This window comes from Heteronotia binoei, chromosome 10 (genome assembly GCF_032191835.1).
Source record: "Heteronotia binoei isolate CCM8104 ecotype False Entrance Well chromosome 10, APGP_CSIRO_Hbin_v1, whole genome shotgun sequence".
Lineage (NCBI taxonomy): Eukaryota > Metazoa > Chordata > Lepidosauria > Squamata > Gekkonidae > Heteronotia > Heteronotia binoei.
In genome coordinates this window covers 80,154,794-80,169,137 of record NC_083232.1, presented here as the reverse complement: position 1 = coordinate 80,169,137, position 14,344 = coordinate 80,154,794, and the positions used below count along the sequence as shown (strand labels likewise).

Below are 14,344 nucleotides of genomic sequence, written 5' to 3'. Positions count from 1 at the left end.
CAGAACAGCCCTTGAGTGGGATAGAGATGCCAAATGTGCAGCGAACTCTTCAGTGGACTCTCCTCTATCTGCTCTCCAAGTTTGATGCAAATTGGATTTCAAGGGGCTGACCTACAGCTTCCCAAAGCAGGTGCCCACAGTTGCTCTCCTTGGAGTATGCCAGCTGGGGAAAGAAAGGGAAGCCGCCCAGCAGCTTCTGGCCTGTTCTCGGGATGCTTGGAAACTGACTAGAAGCAGCAGGGAGCTTGGGAAAGGAGCTGGCATCTAGTCAGTTTTACTAGAAACTGACCAGAAGCACAGGGGGCTGGGGAATCATGCCAATGCCAGGCTGTCTGGAAAAACAAAGCAAACACAAGGCTGCTTCCTATTTGTGTGTGGCAGGATCAGATAGACCAGTTTAGAATGAACCATGAATTGGCCATTCTCAGCACAAATCATGATTCATGGTTCAGTTTGTGCCCATCCCTAATCTGAACTCCTGGTTTGCAGGTGGTGCTCTAGCCTTCCACCATTGGTAAATGAAAGTTTGTTCAAAAATAGCCAGTTCACAAGCCAGTTCCTAATTCTGAAGATTATCAATTTTAATACCACAGAAAGAGTACTTTAATTTATACCGTACCTTTCTCCCCTAATGGGGGCCAAAGCAGCTTCATCATCTTCAGAATTAGGAACTAGCTTGTGAGCTGGCTATTTTTGAACAAATGGTTTCATTTACTGATAGTGTAAGGCTAGAGCATCACCTGCAAACCAGGAGTTAGGGTAAGTGTGACTGGCCCAAGGTTACCCAGCAAGTTTCCATGGCATGAGTGGGGTCTCCCAGATACTAGCCCATCACTTTTAAACTGTTACACAACACTGGCTCACATAGGGCTGTCTAATCTGTACATGTAATGACAACTTACCAAAAACCCTCTCTCTTCCACACATGAATCTGTTTGACATTTAATCTTTAGGTATATGTGGCCTTCCAGAGGAGACAAAAATGGAACCTGAAAAATAAGCAGATGGAAGATTCTAAAAATTACCCTTATTCTCTTTTAACAAGTCCTAACTTCATCAACTCAAACAGCTCTGAGTCAACAGTAATTAAAAACCTCTGGTCCCAAGAGCAAAACTAGCTTGTTCACAGGTATTCCAAGCAAAGTTTAATTACCAGATTTCTGAGAGGTTGGGGGTGGGAAAAGAGAATTTGCTAATGTCTGTAAGGGGAAAGTCACACCTATTTTGAAAAAGTTTGTAATAAAGTAAATTTGTAATAAAAGACAGGACTCTAGAGTTGGTAACTGGTTGCTACTGGAAGGGCATAAAATCATATTCTATTGCACTGTTCATTGTATACATTATCTTGATTTTGCTGTCTTGTTTTATACGTTGGTAATTCATTTTCTGCATTGTTTGTGGAATGTCATATCTGCAACCTTTCAGCTGTGTTGCTTTTATATTTCATAATCCACTTTGAATCTCAGCAAGGGAGGCAGGCTATAAAGGACTAAAGAAGAAAATATTCACAGTGCATGTCTTAATGACTGAGGGCATTCACTCTTTAGAATGCACATGGGTTTTAAGTGCAGTGTATGGGAGGGGAGAAGGCAGCTCTCTTACAAGGTTGAGGCTGTTTTATATACAAAGATTTTTAGCCAAATTCTTAAGATAGCAGTTGCGCTACTGTAGCAAGAGAGTTACTGCAGGTATGCAAGTGTTTCTACACTACAGGGATCAAGGCTCAGGGCAGCTGTCCTTCACCACAAGCAAATGCCCATAGTGGTTTTAGGATTCTTCCCCCTTTCCTCAGAAAATTTGGTACATCTCCCAGCAAGCATAGCCGGTATGTAGCCCATCAGCTTGTAGGAGGTTACAAGTCTGGGCCTATGGGTAGCATCTTTCTCATTCACATTAGCTATAATTGAGTGCATCATTTAGAGATATAGTCCAGCCAAGCAACACCCAAACACAGAAGGCACCCCTAACCTCAGGCACACACACAGACACATAACTTGTCCATAAATTGTCGCAGGCATACAGACAGCTCACTTGAAGGACCAAAACAAGTTTTTCAAGCTTTGCTTATGTCACTAAGACAAATTTCAGATATTCTGAACTAATAGCAGCAGCAAGGAAAAATACTCATTCACCACTTTTATATATAAAAAAGCAGGTGCCCAAAAGAAAGTTCTGAATGCAGCCCTGGTAAACATAATCTGCAGAAGTGAAATTAAAGTATGCTTTTAACAGAAGAATGCTATCCCACAATTAAGGAAAGCCAAGAGAAAGTCACATTCATTTGCAATATTTCAGAATGAGTTATTTCAAACGCAGAGAGGACAAAGAATTGCAAGTCTTACATTCTGCTCCCCACTTCAGTGTAAATTAGCTGAGTCCTTGTTCTCCCTTCTTGAAAAGCAACTCTGACGACTTTTATGCTGAAGAGCTTCACCTCCATTGCAATTTCTTTAAAACTGTTATTGTCCATATACTGAATCAAGGCCAAATTGAATTTGCTACTTTTGAAGCAACACAGACCAGGTCTCCTTGCTAACAGAACACTTCATTTATATGCCAAGACACCTTTAATCAAGCAGAATTGCTAAAGATTTTAGATCTGAGCACTCTAGCAGCTCATGTTTAGCAACATCTATTAGCCAACAAAGTAAGCAAAGGGAGATTAGATCAGAATTTACCCAAGACTTGAATGTGGCTTCTCTTTGCCTTAGAACATGGCAATATAACAGATCTTTTGCTAAGCGCACATTTAGTAGGATGATTCAAGGGAATGCAAAGACAACACTTACTCTGGTTCTATGTTTTTCTCCCATTTCAAATGACGCCCAGAAGAGTGTTCCTTCTTTGGTTTTTATAAGCCAGCAGGCATGTTTCCTGCAGCCTGTGTCACATCAGGCAATGATTGGTCATGCCGTATGAAGGTTACTATAGATGCCAGCTTCATTTTTGCTTGGAATGAAGGCTGGCAGACTTGTTTAGACATTGGAAGGAAACATAACCAGCAGGGACACAAGTCTCAACTTATACACTGTGAATAGCAACATGAATTGTGGGCATATGCAGGATTGCCCTTGAATGATCACGAAGCTAATTTAATCAGACAGCAAATCAGTACCAAATTGATCGGTATGCAACCATTAATCTACTTCTACTCTGCGTGGACATGCAAGGTGTTTGTTCCTTTGTAACTTCCTTATGTCACAGAATGAAAGAGGCGTTCTGTTGCTTCACTTCACAATACCACATCCTTGTTTCTAGAAAGATCTGGGCCATGACCTGCTCAGAAGGCAGGCATTTCTTTTTCTGAACCCGCAAACACTGCAAATTAGAACTATCTTATACTCATGATGAGCATTTCTTCTAAAGCCTACAAGTGAACATTCTGTCAGATGCTTTAAAAAAAACTTATTCTGACACAAAACCAGCATAATTTAAATGCAGCATTCATTCCCCTTTGGTAAAATGTGACTGGGGCATCATGTCATTCTACATGACTGCTGCGGTTGTCTTTGGAGGCCCTACTTCGATGCTCCTGCCTTTTGAGATCAAAAGGTTAACAAGCATGAGCAAGATTTTTTTAAAAAAATTCCTGGTACCTTTTCTAGTTGCTGACAAGTCTTTCTCATTTTGGGATGCAGGTTACATGAATGTCTAAGCACCTTAAATGGTGTTTTTAAAAATTCAAAATTCTAAAAGAAAAATCAGTCACTTATTCATACACTGCTGAGCATCTGAAAGCTACAGAGAAGGATTACTAAGATTAGCAAATTTAATTTTGCAGATTTTACAGGCTCCCTTTGTTTTTGCTCCTGAGTGAGACCAAGCCAAAACTAAGACTTCATGCCAAACGATCTGCCACCCTAAGCAAAGGGCTGGAAACTGAAATCTTCCATGTGCAAATAAGGATTTCTCCTAAAGCTGCCTTCCATTTACACAGCCGTGGAATGTAATCACAGCTCCTGTAGATTTGCTTAGTATCCAACAGCAGGTTTGAGCCTACAGAGATAAATGTGCAATGATCTTAAAGCAATATTCTTTCCTAAAGGTATCTGCATTCATCAAATCACATAACTTTATAGTGGTCCTTAAAGCAGCATGTCAGTATAGTCATGAACAAAGTTTAGTAGCAAACAAAAGCAGCATGTGTTAGAAACTCTGAAGAAAACATTGCAACCTTATCCTGGAACATATAACCAAGTAGCTCTCTTTCCTTAACTCCATAACTTATCTAGGGAAAAAAGAAATGGGTAATGGCTGAATGTGACTAAAACCAAAACAAGCTTTTAAAAAGCATAGCACAACTGGCATGCATTTTTATAATTTCACTTTTAAAATGTAGAAAAAGCATATACTAACCTAAATGTCAGCAAGAGTAGGAAACAGTATGTCACAGAAATCATTTTGCATAGCTGACAGCCAAGGCAAAGTTTAACACATGCTTACAAGAAAATACTTCTCAGTTTCCGCCAGTGTGTGAGAGTTTCTAGTTCAATTTTTGAGTTTTTTGCCAAAATATAAAAGGCAAAAATCAAGATAACTCTAAAATCATTAAATACAACCACAGATCACTAAAGAAGCCTCAGGGCCATGGAAGAAAGTCTAAAGAGCTGAAATGAAAAATAGATTTTTATAAAAAATGTATCAACCCAAACACCATTTTAAGCCCCTGTTAATGTACTGCCCCTATTAATGTACCCTATCTGTGCTGCTCAGAACTACATACTGCTGTTCAGAACTACATGCTACAAGTAGTGATTGGGCATTCACATCAGGTAACACATTCTTTGGTGGGAAATTTATGCCTCAACTCAAATTTCATTGTCCTAGTTAAGTAATGAGCAACAAGTCTTTGGACCGCAGCAATAACAGTCTAGTAATTATTTGCTATAAATTGGTTTGCTTATAGAATATGTTTCTTAAACTCCCTACAAGGGGGGAAAGCTTAGCATGAGGGTACGCATGCCCTTTTGAGTGTTTGAGACACAGTGCCGTTGATCGTGTTGGATAGTGTGGCATTGCTAGGGACTGGAACAGTCTTTGGAAAATACCAAGCAACTTGATTACCTTGTCCAAAAGAAATTTGGTACTTCCAACTGAAGACAGTGAAATTTTATGAGAGCCAACAAGAACAAAGTTGCTTGTGCGCACGGCATTGGGCCCACCTGGACTGGCCATGGCTGTTAAGAAAAACGACACCCAAAACCTTTAGTTACATCATTTATCATTCACCTTTCTCATTGAGACTGAAGGCAAATTACAAAATTAAAAAACAATGCAATGGAAGCCACTACAAAAGATATAAACAATGAAGTAAAACTGGATTACAGAACTGGAAAACAATGAAATAGAGAATATAATACATCCAATGAACCACTTAAAAGCAAATGATTAAGTTTTATAGACATTCAAACTACAATCCTATTTCCTGCCTATAAAGAATCTTCTTGAAAAATGCCATGCATGCAACATAACTAGTCATGCTAACAGCATCCCACTCCTACTTTCTAGATATTTGCTGTGAAACAGTTATTGGAACAGTTATGAATGACAAAACCACATTATAACCAGCCTGGATTGCGCATTCTACCTTTTTCATAACTTCTGCAACTGCTTTGCATTTACATGGCACTCACTTCCTGCATCCACTCCCCCCTCCCCTTACCAGCTATATATCTCTAGTCACATACCCTCCATGCATCTGACAAAGAGAACTGTTTCTTGAAAGCTTATGCTACAATAAAATTTGTTAGACTTAAAGGTGCTACTTGACTCTTTACTATAAAACCACATTAAGCTTTTTGCTTAAATATTTGAAAGTGGCTAAGGACAAACAAGCTATATAGGGGGTTCCCCCCCTACTTATTTGCAGATTGCTTCTATATATGAATCACTGGGTGATGGGGGGGGGGGTCAAACTACCCTTATCCATCTGGGGTACAATTTAAAGGCAAAAGACCTGGCTTGTGTGGGACATTTGGTGTTGCACAGTATCTGATTCAAATGGGTCTACTATCTACTCCACACCATCACATTCAGGGTAAGTATCAGAATGAAGATCTTAGGGTTTTGCTTACCTGGAGTATTAAGATAACTCTTCTGCAAAAAAAATAAAAATAAAAAATCATGGAAACAGGTTATCTGGGCTATATTTTCGATCTAAAGCCAATTCAAAACATGTCAGATTTTTGAAAATTGGTTAATTCCCTATAATTTTTACTTGAAGTATAAAAACAAAAAATCTCAGACTCTAAATGTAATTGCATGTTAGCAAAAGAATCAGCCCTGGTCACAAGCCAATTGGATCCTTCTAATATGTCAAAAATTGTCTGTGAGAATATTAGTACTTACAGAAGTAATAGATGTCAGTAATCGTTTCGGTGTAATGGCCTACAATGTTAAAGAATAAATGCCAAATAAATTCAAAGTAATATATTATGTATTAGTTGTAACAGAAATCACAAATAAGCCACTTAGTTTTGAAATAAAATAGAACCAATGAAGACTTTAAAACAGGTCTGATAAAATCCAACATTCAGAGTACCGGTTTTTAGCAAGCGGTCCTGGGAACCAACACACACACTTGGTGAGCAGAAAGCACTTCCACAAACAAAGCCACACCGTGTTACACATTCCATACTAGCTTTTAAGCATTTGCAATTTTGTTTTACGGTCCGGAAAGGAAAGAAACCCCCATGGAAGAAAAAAGAACCAGAAGAAATTCTTATCTGTTTGAAGAACAGAGAGGAAAAATTCTGTCCAGCCAGCAGGTGGTAAGGAAGGAACTGAAGTGGGGGCAGGGTTGCCCTCAGCTCCAAGCATGTGCAGTCAGTGCTTGCTCTCCAGAGCTGTGTGAAAACCCTCCAAAAGTCTAAGCTCTAGAATTTTCCTGAAGAGGAGTATAGCACGGGCACAATACCCTGGTGTGCGGCCTGCACAGAGGCCATGAAGATGATCATGTATATGCTCCATTTGCACTGGGCAATCAATAGACTTGCAATTTTAAGAAATCTTGCCATTGACCAATATGAGACACACAAATCAAGTACTACCAAAGAGGCAAAAAAGGCTCATACTAGATACAAGGAAGACAAACATGACCCTTTGCAAGTATGCTAGTAGAAAAAGCTACCACCATTTTACAGTGGGTGTTGTATCATTTGGTTACTCAGTTAAAGTACTTCAAGGCTGTTCTACCTTACCTGTTCCTAAGGGCTGCACAGTATACTAAGTAGCAATAAAAAAGTTTTAGTAAAAAGATTTCAGTTTGAACAAAAGTTGATCAATTTTAAATTCTACCAGTTTAAAATTTAGCTTCTTTCACTTAGTACTGAATTCCTTTGGCACTGCTCAAAGTCACTAAGGTTGCCTCTTACCTTAGACTTAGCTGACTTTTTCCTTTTATCAATGCCTGCTGTTTCCTTCCTCTGTACCTAACACAGAAGAGAGAGACTTTTAAGCCTGTTGCTCCCCCAAGTGTTCTTTCAAAAAAGATGCCAAGCAGAAATACTTACCAAGCTATACACTTCAATGTTTATCTCAAAGTCACTGTACACATTTTCCCTTTAGAAAGGAAAAAGGCAGTTAGATTTAACTCCAAATATAAAACAGTTCTGGAATTTCACATTTTACAGCTGAGATAACAAATACAAAGAGACTGTGCTTAACTCATTTTTGTTCCTATGCTCACAAATGGCTAATATCAGGCAATTTACAGCATATGGGACATATCCCCAAATATGCTCTTTCATATTCTTCCTTCACAAATTTAAGGAAGAATTTTAAGAGTTTTCTTCTTTTGACCATGACAAGGGTCTTGTGCAGTTTTCACCAGAGGCAAGTAGCACCTGCCCCCAAGTGAGCAGCATAGAAGTAAAATGCAGTTCAGCAGAGTGCCAGTCCAAGAGAGCATGCACACAACTACAGAACTGCTGTAAGTTCTCAACTGCAAAACAGCTGCTATTGAGGTTGCATCTTTGAGGTGTGGAGTTAAAAGGTACTTGAGACAGTGATGTGCAACCTGGAGGGCAGGCAGGAACAACCACAGAACTATGTGCTGGGCTAACTTATGGTAATTGTAGCTACTCCACCTTTTGCAAGTGTTCAAAACATGGTGGAAAACTAAAAAACCAAGAGGCTAAACAAATAGGTACTTACAGAGTAAATGTTGTTGAAAAAGACAGAGCATCTCCATTCAGGGACTTTGAAATACTTGCTAGTGGAGTTGCAACCATGTTTTCTGCTCCTGCTCTCAAAATGATTATGTAGTAGGTTGTTGTTTCTGTGAACAGGTTTAACAGTTGATCATAACCCAAAATGTAGAAAGCAGCTAATACAAGAGCTTAAGATTGAAGGGAAAATGCACTTTTGCTGCTAAGCTACTTTAAAAAATTCATGAACTCAGTTTGGAAAGAATAAGGAATGTTTATCCAAGGAGGGGGGAATCAGGGGGTGAAGTTGGAAGTTTATGGGGACTTCAGTGTTGAATGGGACCAAGATTAACCTATACAGATTCTGCTGAAGAACAGAAGTGCGTCAAAGAAAAGTCTTCTGCAGTTCTTCTGACTGATTGTTATCAGAGCACAAGCAAAAGCCACGTATCAAAGAATAATCTGCCATTTGTGATAGATGTCTTCTCCCCTGCCCAAAAGTAATCAATTTGATTGGGAAATTTTTCTACAGCAGTTGTTCAGATTTTGAGCATAAGCAAGCAGAGCTGAAGGAGGATATCACAATTTAAACTACAGCAACAAAGGTTACCTGGCTTCTGGGCAGGACCACATACAAAGTCAGCTTTTAGAGGTAGACGCATATCAGACAGAGTAACAGATCCCCTGGATGGAGAGAGTCCAGATACAGAACCAGTTTTGTTTGTCTTGCTTTGAGGCCCTTCGTTTTTTAGTTTATTTAGCTCTTCCAACAGCACTGTTCTTTTCTCAGCTGTAGAAACAGTAACGGGGTTAGAATTAAGATAATTTTTACTGTGTACATATCAGGTCTTAGCAAGAAATTTTTGGTTCTAGAAACCAACCCAAGAATTTAGAACCAAGACTCATTTTTTAGCTTCTAAGATTTAATTTAGTGACCTCATTTTAAAATTCTTACCACAAAACCCAATCCTAACTTTGTGCAGTTTTATTAAAGTTATAACAAAACTGCTGCAGTATATAAACACATCCAGGTATAACCAACTGCTATCACCATAATATAAAGTTAACTCTAAACCTAGATTAACCTTTTCACTTTCTCATAATTCCATTATTTTGAAAACACCATTCAATTAAATATTGGAGCCAGTACAGACAGCAACCGCTTTATAATTAATTCATCCACTATCAATGAATGAAGTAAAATTAAGTTTACATATGAACAAGCAATGACAAGACATGGACACATTTATTTTTACATAAAAACACAACATTCTGAAATGAAATTATAAGGCCACTTTGAGTTGTTTTACTAAATCCCCGCTAATTACCTACCCTATAACAGTCCCCCATCCCATGTGGCTTTTTGGTGGTCAAAAATAACCTCTTTCTCACAAGTTGAAAAATTACTCATTCGCGCTATAGTGATTGCTGGAATTTTTAGGTGCCAATCTGGGGATTGCTGAACCCTGATGCATACTTGAAAAGTCAGTCATTTCCCACTGACTGTATGTCATATCTTTACATGTAAGAATTTCCTTATAGGACCAAAGCAAAAGCCACCTAGTGTAATGATTCCACACATAGCACATATTCACTTTGAAACCTTTGAAAGTTTGTATACAAATGGGATGAGGTAGTTCACCACTGGTCAAATAAAAGAATCCATGTACTGGCAATGAGAAGTAATCTCTCAGCTTCCGCTTCTTCTTGTGATCCTTTCCCATGCTCTTCGTCTATACAACAGTTCAGAGCCTGACTTGCTTGGTGTATCACAGTCTGCTGCAGGTTGATTTCATTATTCAGTTCCTAATTTGGTCAAAATAGTAGATTTAGTGAAAATCAGCAAACTTCCAAAATTTGAACAGAAACCCAAGAACCTATTTTATTAGATTTTCAATAGTGTCAGTTCTGTGAGAGATCAAGGGCCCACTCACAGTACTGCGGATTCTTCAGAGCTTGATATTCAGGATGAGATCTCAGGAATGTGGAAGGAGGTGTCCTGTTGCTATTGGCAGCACTTTCCCTACCCACATTTAATACGCTTTAAAATGATGCCCCCCTCCAAACCATAAGGAATACATGTGCTGCAGTGCTAAACAGAAGTGCGTATCAAGATCAATACAGTGGAAGACACATGATTACCAGGTGGGGACACTGGTTTGAAGGAACAGATCTCTAGAATAGAGTAAGGGGCCAAGATGCAGAAGTGGACCCTTTGCATAAGTGAACTCCTTCAACGCTTAATTGTGGCTTAACATTATAGCTACACCCATGTTTAAGCATGGCTAACCTTAACTCTGGGGCTCCCCTAACTAGGCTTTCAAGAACACTGACAGCCACACATGTAAGCAGTTTTCTATCCATGCAGATATGAAACAGTTACACAGCAAGAATTAGCATTTCATTCACAGAACCTGAAGGGAGAGTTCTAGTTACCTGTAATTTTCGCTTAATGTTAATTTGACCAGAAGTTCCATTCTTTTTCTCCTCAAGCCTGGAGGAAACATCTTCTTTACGAACAATGATTTGCTTTATTGAAGGACGATCCTTTTCCTTAAATCGCTGTGACCGATAAGCATCAATACTTCAAGATAAGAAGTCAGTTTTAGAGAGATGTAGGGTACCATATTCAACTTAATACAATGCAGGAAATGCAGAGAGAAAGGACGGAGAAGAGTGTGCACACTTCTGGATTTTCTTCTAGCTCTCATAACCTCAGTGGTTTAATGTTTCTTCTTATAAACAATGTGGCAATACAGAGGGGCAAGATGGATTCCCTTAATATGAGGTCGAACAATGGCTAAGTTAATAGATATGTACCACTCCTAAGCTTCTTCCATTGTTTCAGAGAGAAAAAACATACAAGAAGCTACTCTTCTACTTTCCTTATCTGAACACTGCCCAACAAGAAACCTAAGAAACCTTGGCTTAGAAACAGAGAATCACTTTGCTACCAGCACTTCAGCTGGACCAAATATTGTATTTAGATTTCCTAGTCTAGGAATTACCTATATAGAAGGCTACGCTCTTCGGATAGAGATCCAGTGCTGCTTCCAGACTCAGTTCTACAGACAGATATCCTTTGAAACTTGCTGGATCTTGGACTGTCATCACTTGCATTGCTCTCCTCACCAACTGATCTACTAGGGGAAGCAAAAACCTAGGGGAAAAAGAGATGTAGGTTTTTGAGCCTTCTAAGAACAGTTTCTGAAGCAGACATCACAGTGAAAGGACTGTTGTGAATGGTGAAGACATCTGATAGGAAATGCTGGGTACATTTTCTGTGTTTCTGAGAAAGCTTTGTTACTAATCTATATATGCACAAAATACCGCATAAGTTAACATTTTTCCTTACCTCTGGACTTACAACAGCAACAGACTCCGTTAAAGGTGTTAGGAGGGACATTGATGAAATATTTAGCGTCTCTTGTTCATAGTCACTGTCAGCTTCTAAAGTCATACTCATCTCTTTTTTAAGTTTCTCTATGTCAGGCCCATCATCCTGAAGAACTTCATCAAAGATATTGCTTATCACTTTTGAACTATTCATCTCATCCTCCTCCCTTGCCTCAGTCTCATGCTTTTCGTCTGGAAAGTAAAATGCATAAGGTCTTAACAGTTTGGGACTAAAAGCTTAAAGCGCCACATGTTAACTAGAAATCAAGGTCAGGAAGTTACAGGGCTGGGAAAGTCCAGAAGGCAATCAGAGCCAGCTCTTTATTCCTTGGTAAGACTTTTCAAAAGTGAACCCACATTTCTGACCATGTTGTGCAAGACTAAGTATAGAGCAAAAATGAGCAGAGCACCTTATAAAGGTAAGTGAGCAAGAAGTCTGGTTTATTATTTCTTATTCATTCGTTAGAAAGAAAAATCAGTAGCTATTTCTCCTAACTCAAATATTGTTTTATTAAGGAGTCTTTGTGTGAGAAACCAGCAGTACATTGGGTTGGATCCAGACTAAATTTATCAGCAGCAATGAGCTTCCTTGCATTTCCCCTTCCATGATCTCCATGAAGTGCTGCTCCTGAAGGATAGGGGAAACGCAATGGAAATTGCCAGTTTAGTCTGGATCCAACCCACCGCATTCATATTTCGGACAAGATAAGCATTTCCACTGAAATGTTAACAGTTAAAAAAGGAAAATCCCCTCGATGAGCCTCTTTTCCTTTTCCCTTTTATTCTCTTAGAAGCTCATTGATTAACAAATCTTGAACAGAACAGCAGAAATTTCTCATTCTCTATTTTTTTGGACATAAGAGCTAAATGGACTGAAACAAATTTTGCTGTTGCCAGAATGATCTTAGGATCCTTATCACTAAGCAAAGAAGATAGTTTCCAGGTATAAGGGGACAACTGATCGATTAGTGGCTTAATATAATGGTCCCTTGTATTCTCAAAAGGCCTGCATTCAAGCAAAACATGAAAAGATGTCTAAATCCTATCATGGCCACAAGAGCAAATTCTATCAGAATAATAAGGCCTATTCTGTAGAACCATTGAGAGCATACTATTCAATCTTGTGAATAAGAAAGCTTTGCAGTATTGTGAGATAGTCTCTCTCTCTCTCTCTCTCTCTCTCTCTCGGCTTGGCTTCGCGAACGAAGATTTAAGAAGGGTGCAATAGTCCACGTTTGCTGCAGGCTCGCTGGTGGCTGACAAGACCAATGTGGGACAGGCAGGTCCGGCCACAGCGGCTGCAGGGAAAAGTCTGATTTAGGGTTGGTCCTGTAGCAGTGCGATTCTTCCTCAATCTCCTTTTGTCCTCAAGACCAGCTATGCGTGCGTTCTCAAAGGAAGAGATAGTAAGATAGTAAGATAGTGAGATAGTAAGATAATACATATGTGGGGGATAAAGATTTGGGGGGAGAGGGGAGACCAAAAGACATGGGTGAGCAAAGATGGTGGGCTTTTAAGATTAAACTGCTGTAATCAATTTCTAGGACACACTTTTTGATCAGAGAAAATGCTTTGGATTTCTCCATATCAGAAATATGATTGGCTGACATTCCAACTAACATGAATTTCTCATCCAGAGCTTTCATCCAAATAAATTTGCTGGTATTCCATTTTAGAGCAGCTAGCAAGCCATCTTCAGCAAAGAATAATTTTGGTCGGTTTGGAGGCATATAGTCATGCTCTTGCTTCCAGGGATATTTGTCCAGACTGCCCACAATACAGCATTTGATACATAACAGGGGACATTCGGTATTTTTCTTAAAAACTGGGCCAGAGGTTGTTCAATATTATCAGAGCTTTGATCCAAATAGCTGAGCCATAAAGAATAAGGGAGACCACTTTCAAGTTGAAGATGTGCACAGCTCCAGGAATATACTCCTCCTCTCCTTATTATGGAAAAAGACTAGCGTTTGACATGGTTCTCCCTTGTTGAATGTAGTTCTAAGTTCGGAGCAGGGGTCAAAAATAAATCTGCCAAGAAAAGGATCCCCAAATAGAAGGTCTTAACCTGCACAATATTGGACCTGTTGATTGACCATTGAAGCACATTCCATTTTCTGGTCTTGGTGAAAAATAAGATTTTAGATAATTAATCACCAAGTTTTCTCAGGAACAGTTAACTAGAGAAAGACTGCAGGGCCCTTTGCAGCCCCACCAAGACTAAACAACACAAAGCACATCCACATGAAGCAGGACAGGGGACACAAGTCAATATTTGTCAAAGATTGATGCTAAATCATTTACATATAAATCGAATAGAGAAAGAGCCTGCAAACATACTTGTATCCCCTTTTGAAAGTTAAATAAATTTGTTAGGTGCCCTTCATACTTGGGCAGCTAAGCCCAAATATAAGTCACTACATAAGTCTCAGCAGCCTTTTGCTCATAGTACTTTAAGTTTATTGCACAATCTAGGATGATTTATAGAATCAATGCCCCCCCCTTAAGGTCAATAAAGCCCTCATATAATCGCTGCCCTTAAAGATGAATATTTCTCAACCAAATAGTAGAGAACTGGACAATGGTCATATGTCAAAGAACCCTGCCTCAAGCCTATCTGTTCATGACCCAATATGGCTTCTGATTCCATCCAGTCTAAAAGTTTCTTCAGTAGATAAGCAGAAAATAACTTTACCAAAGAAGAAAGGAGTCTAATTGGCTGAGAGCAGGATGGAGTCAGTCTAGACCCCTTTTTGAATATTATAATTGAATGTCTCCACAAATCAGGCATTTGCCCACTG

The 14,344-nt window shown here is 39.2% G+C and overlaps 1 protein-coding gene across 1 annotated transcript in view; it reads right to left on the bottom strand.

Annotated features, from left to right (window-relative positions):
• The window catches only part of ANLN (anillin, actin binding protein), a 28,944-nt gene that overhangs the window by 3,337 nt on the left and 11,263 nt on the right, over nucleotides 1–14,344 (bottom strand). The window contains exons 10-22 of the mRNA XM_060247728.1: nucleotides 11,503–11,735; nucleotides 11,156–11,307; nucleotides 10,584–10,731; nucleotides 9,818–9,953; nucleotides 8,745–8,937; nucleotides 8,155–8,268; nucleotides 7,512–7,560; nucleotides 7,374–7,430; nucleotides 6,349–6,387; nucleotides 6,075–6,096; nucleotides 5,065–5,177; nucleotides 4,175–4,228; nucleotides 903–989 (exon numbers count right to left, since the gene is read on the bottom strand). Of these exons, the coding sequence (XP_060103711.1) occupies nucleotides 903–989; nucleotides 4,175–4,228; nucleotides 5,065–5,177; nucleotides 6,075–6,096; nucleotides 6,349–6,387; nucleotides 7,374–7,430; nucleotides 7,512–7,560; nucleotides 8,155–8,268; nucleotides 8,745–8,937; nucleotides 9,818–9,953; nucleotides 10,584–10,731; nucleotides 11,156–11,307; nucleotides 11,503–11,735 (1,397 nt within the window). The remainder of the gene's footprint in view (nucleotides 1–902; nucleotides 990–4,174; nucleotides 4,229–5,064; nucleotides 5,178–6,074; nucleotides 6,097–6,348; nucleotides 6,388–7,373; nucleotides 7,431–7,511; nucleotides 7,561–8,154; nucleotides 8,269–8,744; nucleotides 8,938–9,817; nucleotides 9,954–10,583; nucleotides 10,732–11,155; nucleotides 11,308–11,502; nucleotides 11,736–14,344) is intronic.